Here is an 8078-nt window from a genome sequence, read left to right on the forward strand (position 1 = left end):
GGGGAGAGAGGGGGAGAGAGAGGGAGAGAGAGGGAGAGAGGGGGAGAGAGAGAGAGAGAGAGAGAGAGAGAGGGGGAGAGAGAGGGGAGAGAGAGGGAGCAGAGAGAGGGGAGAGAGAGGGGGGAGAGAGAGGGAGAGAGGGGGAGAGAGAGGGAGAGAGAGGAGAGAGAGGGAGAGAGAGGGAGAGAGAGGGAGAGAGAGAGGGGAGAGAGGGAGAGAGAGGGGAAAGAGAGGGGGAGAGAGAGGGGAGAGAGAGGGGGAGAGAGAGGGGAGAGAGGGAGAGAGAGGGGAGAGAGGGGGAGAGAGGGGGAGAGAGAGGAGAGAGAGAGAGAGAGAGAGAGGGGGGAGAGAGAAGGAGAGAGAGAGAGAGAGAGAGAGAGAGAGAGAGAGAAAAAGAGAGGGAGAGAAAGTTGCAGAAACAGAGTAAGAGACAGGGAGAAAGAGGGAGAGAGACAGAAAGGAGATGACACACAGAGAGAAAGAATGAGTAATGGGTATGTGCAGTGTGTGTGTGTACAGACAACTCAGCCAAGCAAGCGTGCACACAGTATCAAGGCCAGCAGGTGTTCCAGTGAAGTACTTTCATTTGGGGAACAGATGAGTGATTCAGAAAATCACCAAGACAACTTGGTATCATCAAATAGGATTTAAAAAACGTCATAAACCCATTGATGGAATAGTCTGGGCCTGACCCTGTTAACGTATATTTGATGAGTTATTTGATTGAATACTGAATCGTTTAATATCAAGGGTTTAGAGCCAAAAGGTGCGTAGGTGCCAAATGTGAGTCATATCAAATGATGGCTCTCAGAGATCCACTGTTGGGCCAAAAGAACACAAGTGAAATGACGACCCAAAGGTTGGAATGAAAACGAAACTCAAAGGTGTAACAGGAAAAGTGGGGCTTTGGGCGAAATATGTTTAGAATTTCATGTCAAATCTGATACAACACACTTCTGCCTCCTTTGGCTCCAAGCCCTCGTCACAGTATGTGCTTCAGGTGGATTCTGATCCAGGGTCAAAGTTCAAAAGGCCATACCTTGAAGATCTGTTTGAGGGAGTGTTCCGAGGGCGTGGGCAGACACAGCATGCTGAAGTGACGGATGAAGCGAGGGGACACGGGGTTCCGGCCGCCCCCAGGCGGGGCGCACGCCGCCGCGATGGTCATGTCCTGGAGCGGAGAGGGGGGAGAGAGAGGACAAACAGGGAGAGAGAGAGAGACAAACATAGAGTAAGGGGGAGGTAGGAGTAAGAGAGACAGAGAGACAGAGAAGTAAAGTGAGGAGGGAGACAAAGACAGACCAAGAAAAAGAGGGAGGGAGGGGGGAAGAGAGAGAGGCAGAGGAAAGAGAGAAAGAGGCAGAGGAAAATAGAGAGGCAGAGGAAAGAGAGACAGAAAGAGGCAGAGGAAAGAGAGACAGAGAGAGGCAGAGGAAAGAGAGACAGAGAGAGGCAGAGGAAAGAGAGACAGAGAGAGGCAGAGGAAAGAGAGACAGAGAGAGGCAGAGGAAAGAGAGACAGAGAGAGGCAGAGGAAAGAGAGACAGAGAGAGGCAGAGGAAAGAGAGACAGAGAGAGGCAGAGGAAAGCAAGAAAGATAAGACTGAGATGAGTTTTAACATTCAACAACCTCAACCCTATTTTCACATCCATCTTGAGCATTGATTTGAGGTTCAATCGATACTTCATTTGAGTATTAACCTCCAGATTCTTGCTGCAGCAACAAGCATTCATGATTTCTAAAGTGTGTGTGTGTGTGTGTTTTCATGTCCTCTATACTGTGTGTGTGTGTGTGTGTGTCTGTTTGTATGTTTCTTTTTCCTCAAGAGGGTGTTTAATAGCTCTCCACACATTGTGTACATGTGTCATGTGTGTGTGTGTGAGTGTGTGTGAACGACCTGGTTTCCCCTCTTTGGTTGGTCGACTATGATGTTTAATCTCATTTCCTGTTTACTTGGGAGTGCGCCAGAACTAGCGACTCAGCAACCTTGCTGCTCCGGAGCACAGCCTCACAGCCTCACAGTCGACCCACGGCCGCTTCAAACAGAAGAACTCAGCTTCTCTCCCATGGATCCTATATGATTCACCCTGTACGCCGTCTACATTCACCACACGTGTGTCTGGGATGAGAGAGTGTGTGTTGGCGAGGTTTGATCCCAGATGACAATGAATATGAGATATGTGGCGGACATGGTAAATAGAGGGAAACACACACATTGCCAAATATTTGCGTTTCAAAGTGTGTGTGTGTGTGGTGACAGATGATTGTGTGGGCTTTCCCCCCCATGTACTCGCGTGTTCACGTGTCTTAATGGACGTTCACACGTGTGTGTGTGTCTGTGTGTTTCTGTGTCTGCACCTGGATCTCCTTCCAGAAGAACTTCTCCCGGTCGTAGAAGCCCTGGAAGTCCTGGAACTGCCTGAGCAGCTCTATAGGGGGCTGAGAGCCATAGGTGTCCAACTTGGGCATGTTCAGGTCGTCCACAAAGATCACTATCTTCTTGTTACCCGGGGGCACCTGGAAGCAAGGGAACGAGAGAGGGGGAGGGAGGGATTGGTGGAAGAAGGCCGAATGAGGGGCCGATGAGATGAAGTTTAAGTGACAGCGACAGGACATGTCTGCACCGCCTGTCCCTCCTCTCTCCTGTCTCTGTCACTCTCTCAAGACTAGTCGGGTGCGTGTGTGACTCAATCTCCGCTGTCTGCCTTCTCACTTTCTCTGTTACCCTCTATTACCCTCTCTCTCTCTCTCTCTCTCTCTCTCTCTCTCTCTCTCTCTCTCTCTCTCTCTCACTCACTCACTCTCCCTTCCACTCTATCCCTCTCCCCCCACCTCCCTTTCTCGCTCCTTCTCCCTCCTCCCTCTCTCTCCCCCCCCCGTCTCCATTCCACTCCTTCTCCCTCTCCCCCTCTCTCCTCCCTCTCTCTCCCCCTCCCCCTCTCTCCCTCTCCCTGTCTCTCCTCCCTCTCCCCCTCCCTGTCTCTCCTCTCTCTCCCTCCCTGTCTCTCCTCCCTCTCTCTCCCTCCCTGTCTCTCCTCCCTCTCTCTCCCTCCCTGTCTCTCCTCCCTCTCCCCCTCCCTGTCTCTCCTCCCTCTCTCCCCCTCCCTGTCTCTCCTCCCTCCCTCCTACCCAGGATGTTCTTCCTCTTCTTCTCCAGTTTGGACTCGATGATCTCCTGTGTGCGTGCTGAGGACGTCTGGGCAGAGAAGTTGATGTAGACGGGGACGTAGCCCTCCCTCTCCTGAATGCTGTTGAGCAGGCCACGCGCCACCACCGACTGGAGCGCACGCACACACACCCATGTATACACCCGGACTCGCATGTAGACACACACACACGACATGTGTTTATATGTGGGTGTTTCTGTGTGTGTGCATGTCCCTGTGTGTGTGACACGTGTTTATATGTGGGTGTTTCTGTGTGTGTGCATGTCCCTGTGTGTGTGTGTGTGTGACACGTGTTTATATGTGGGTGTTTCTGTGTGTGTGCATGTCCCTGTGTGTGTGTGTGTGTGACACGTGTTTATATGTGGGTGTTTCTGTGTGTGTGCATGTCCCTGTGTGTGTGTGTGACACGTGTTTATATGTGGGTGTTTCTGTGTGTGTGCATGTCCCTGTGTGTGTGTGTGTGTGACACGTGTTTATATGTGGGTGTTTCTGTGTGTGTGCATGTCCCTGTGTGTGTGTGTGTGTGTCCACACCTTGCCCACGCCGGTGATCCCGGTGAAGAGCACTGAGTGTCTGACGGAGAGCAGCTTCTCCATCAGGTAGCCGTAGCGCACCGTGTCGGTGGTGGGCACCAGCATCTCGAAGAAGGGCAGCTCGCGGTCGTAGCGGAACGCAGGGATCACCCTCTCCCACGGCTCCAGGCGCTTGGTGGAGAAGTCCATGTACACGCTCCACAGGTCCCCCGAGCTGGGCAGCTACACACACACACATGCAGAGACAGTCACACACACACACACACATGCAGAGACAGTCACACACACACACATGCAGAGACAGTCACACACACACACACACACATGCAGAGACAGTCACACACACACACACACACACACACACACACACACACACACACACACATGCAGAGACAGTCACACACACAGGCGAGCGAGTGAACACGCGTACACCCATGCAAAACACATACGTGAGCACACACACGCTTGGTTTATCACATGCATATTATTTACGCCCAGCCCTGGGTCTGGCTCTCGCTCCATCTCACAGTAAACAAACTGCACGGTGGGGAAAGCGAGCCAATAGAGAGAGGGAGAGAGAGACGGACATGAAGGGAGAGAGATCGGTAGAGACCAAGAGTTAGAAAGACAAAGAGAGAGAGTGTGCTTCCACAAAAAGAGAGTATGCGACCGAGGGAGAGAGAGAGAGAGAGAGAGAGAAAGAGAGAGAGGGAGAAAGAGAGAGACAGAGCTGAGCTCATGTTTATGTTAAATCCCCATCCACTTCATGGACCAGGGGAGGCATAAACATCTTGTTTGTAAAGATGTTTTGCTTTACATCCATGAGCTCAATATTTTTCCATTTCCTGTTTTCCAAATCAAATCAAATCAAATCAAATCAAATTTATTTGTATAGCCCTTTTTACACGCAAGCATGTCACAGAGGGCTTCACATGCGCCCATAGAACTGCCCCTCAACCAACCTAAACCCTCAAGGAAGACAAGGAAAAACTCCCAGAAAAACTCCCACCGGGAGAAAAAATGGAAGAAACCTTGGGAGGAGCAATTCAGAGAGGGATCCCCTCCTCCAGAGACGGTTGGTAAGAGAGAGGAGCAGAACACAAGCTAAACATAGTCATACAGTGTCAATGGGTGGGAGTGTCAAATACATATTAAGTGCAAAAAATATATGTCCTCAATATATGTTCTTCTGGTCTCAGTAGACTGGCTGGCTCCAACATCTGACCTTGTGGCCCTCACATCTAGCTAGCATGCTAATTTCAGCGCCAAACTCAAAGCTTTCCATGTTGGGGAACGTGGTTTGAAGGCCGTTGGTGAGTGGTGGTGACGATGGCGAGGAAGGCCCTACCTTGGCATCGCTGTTGTCCTCAAACTGTTGGCGGACGAAGCTGTCGAAGGCGTCCCAGTAGTCATCCGTCACGTTGCCCCCCACAGACCACAGGTAGCAGAACACAAAAGTCTGGCACACCACGCTGTTGAGGTGCTTGGCATCCTGACATCCACACACACACACACACATCCACACACACACACACACACACACAGACACACATCCACACACATCCACACACATCCACACACACACATCCACACACACACACACACACATCCACACACACAGACATACAGAGGAGAGTTTGTTTCCAAGATCTGGAAGGATGTGTTTGGCTATGACAGTGCATGTGGAATCAGCGTACAGCATACATTCTCCCATCCACCGTGTGTGTGTGTGTGTGTGTGTGCACCATGCCGAGGTCGGGGCCCCCGCTGCCCAGCAGCAGAGCCTCCAGCAGGCAGCAGAGGGAGGTGACCTTGCTGATGTCCACCTGGCCCATGGCCTGGACGCAGCGTCGCTGGATAAACTGCAGGCCGCGCTCCACGTACTGGTCAAACAGCTCCAGCAGGTAGGCACGCACCCTCTCTGGGAACTGGGGGGGGAGACACACAAAGAAAGGAAGAACAAAGAAAGACAAAAAGAAAGAGTGAGAGAGAGGAATAGATGGAAAAAGAGAGACACATGTAGGGAGACAAAGAGTAAGACAGAAAGAGAGACAGGGACAGAGAGAGAGAGTCGGATCATTTCCAACGCTTTGCTTCCACGTGTGTTGAATTGAAGGGCTGTGCGCAATTCCAGTCTCATCACTTTCACCACCAGACAGGAAGCACACTAACTGACACCCCTCAGCTCAAATTCATAGGTAAGCCCCTGAAAACCTTTAAAAACATGCGTGTCCTGCAAAACAGAAGGAGAGAGTTCAAAGCCCCCTGCTCAGGGCATGGACCTGTGGACCACTTAGGAGGGGGGCTGTACAGAGACACCTTTGAAGCCTCATTTCTCACCAAACAGAAATGCTGACAGTGGTCAGAGGAAGGATGTTTTCATTTAAAAAAAGAAACACCACAACAAAACAACAATAAAAAAAAATATATATAAAAATACTAAAAATACTAAAAAATAGCAGAATAATAACCCTGTTGTCTGGGTGTTTTGGTACCTTTTTGCCTAGTCTAGTGATCCATGTCTTGACGTAGGGGGTCCACTTGAGCTCCTCAGAGTCGATGTAGACCATCCCACATCGACTCACTGTGGCTGGGGATGCCACCGCAAGGTCCTGGACCTGGGACACACACACACACACAGAGGAACAAACATGGACACATACAAACACGCACACACAGAAGGACTTACAAAAATACACAAAACAAATACATGTTCCCACCCCTCTCTTTAACAGCCCCCCCTCAGACACACACACACACAGAGAGAGAGGCAGACCTCAAACACCATGTGTATGGAGGGCGTCAGCTTGATCCTCTCGCTGTTGGCCAGACACAGCATCTTGTTGTCGTCCAGGACCGTGTTCATGTTCTCGATCCACAGGGCGTCCACCGGCCCGTCGCTGACGATCCACTTGTGGTCATCGCTCGTGTCGTTGACCGCCGCGCGCACGCTCAGGGCCATCAGGCCGTCCCGCCACTCCAGGGTCAGGATGTTCACCTGGAGGTGGGGGAGGTCAAGGGTCAGGGCTCCTGGGGCTGTTACTTGGTGAGGGGTTGGGGGATTAGATTTAAGGAGTCAGGGGTTACAATCTAGGGATTAGGAGTTCGAAATGAGGGGTTCAAATGTAGTTGTGTGGTTGGTTCACACGTCAGCTTTAGGGTGGTGGGGTCAGGGGGTCACAGGGTGGAGCATCGGGGTACCTCTCCGTACAGCTCCCCCATAGTGACAGACTTGGGGTTGAGGATGTAGGTCTTGACGGGCAGGTAGAAGGGGTTGTTGGCGCCGTAGCCCAGGCGATGGAGGGTCTCCAGGGTGTCGGCCAGCACGGTGTACACCGTGGTCTTGCCCCCGCCCGTGGGGCCCACCAGCATCACGCCGTGACGCACGATCATGGTCTCATACAGCTGGATGACCTGGGGGGGAGAGAGACAGAGAGAGAGAGAGAGAGAGAGAGAGAGAGAGAGAGAGAGAGAGAGAGAGAGAGAGAGAGAGAGAGAGAGAGTGAAGAGAAAAAGAGAGAAAATGTGAGAGAAAAAGACAGAGAAAAAGAGAGAAAGAAAAAGAGAGAAAGAAAAAGAGAGAGAGAAAAAGAAAGCTTGACATGCCTGTATGCCTGGATCGTTATGAAAAAAAAGACTAAAAGCCCAAAAGTCTAAACTAGTTAGGAGGGGGGGTTGGGATGGGGGTGGGAGGGGGGGTAGGTGTGGGTTGGGAGGGGGGGTCGGGGTGGTTTATGGGTGGGTTGGGGACCTTGTTAGTCATGGTGGCGAGCGGCTGCAGGTTGCGGAGCGTGAGTGACTCCAGGATGGTGGAGTGGAGGATGCCGTAGTCGTGCTCCGGGATACACACCCCAGGGAACAGGTCAGACAGGATACCGCTAGGACACACACATGTTATCCATCACAAAGACACGGCCATGCACGCACAAAGGGATAAATACTAATCAAAAAGACATGGGAACACAAACGCGTGATAAATATTGATCACAAAGACAAGAGCACACAAACCCATACGCACACACAGACACATCATAAATGTATGTCACATAAACACACACATGTACACAAACACATTTGAAACCACAAAGACACACATACATACACACTGCATGGTGAGAGTCTGGTCACTAGGTGTACCATGAAAGCAGAGCCTTTGGATGGTTCCTAACAAGTAGAGCATCAGCATGAGGCCCTCGGCCCTCCTCTATCCTAGCTCAGAACATTACCTGAACAGAACAGTGTCATCTGTGAGGAACTTGGGCAGGTTAGCATCTCTCAGGGCCCGGATCAGAACCACGTCCTCACTTAGGTGAGGGTTCTCCCTCTTCAGAGACCTGGGGGGAACACACACACACACACTCAAGCTGTGATAACGAAT

General features: G+C 51.3%; 1 protein-coding gene across 1 annotated transcript in view; it reads right to left on the reverse strand.

The window, feature by feature from the left end:
* dnah6 (dynein, axonemal, heavy chain 6) overlaps positions 1-8078 on the reverse strand; it is a 36776-nt gene that overhangs the window by 20415 nt on the left and 8283 nt on the right. The window contains 11 exon segments of the mRNA XM_047045329.1: positions 1040-1171; positions 2359-2512; positions 3126-3277; positions 3701-3922; positions 5049-5192; positions 5446-5628; positions 6196-6318; positions 6477-6698; positions 6902-7114; positions 7452-7578; positions 7927-8034. Of these exon segments, the coding sequence (XP_046901285.1) occupies positions 1040-1171; positions 2359-2512; positions 3126-3277; positions 3701-3922; positions 5049-5192; positions 5446-5628; positions 6196-6318; positions 6477-6698; positions 6902-7114; positions 7452-7578; positions 7927-8034 (1780 nt within the window).

This window comes from Hypomesus transpacificus, chromosome 22 (genome assembly GCF_021917145.1).
Source record: "Hypomesus transpacificus isolate Combined female chromosome 22, fHypTra1, whole genome shotgun sequence".
Lineage (NCBI taxonomy): Eukaryota > Metazoa > Chordata > Actinopteri > Osmeriformes > Osmeridae > Hypomesus > Hypomesus transpacificus.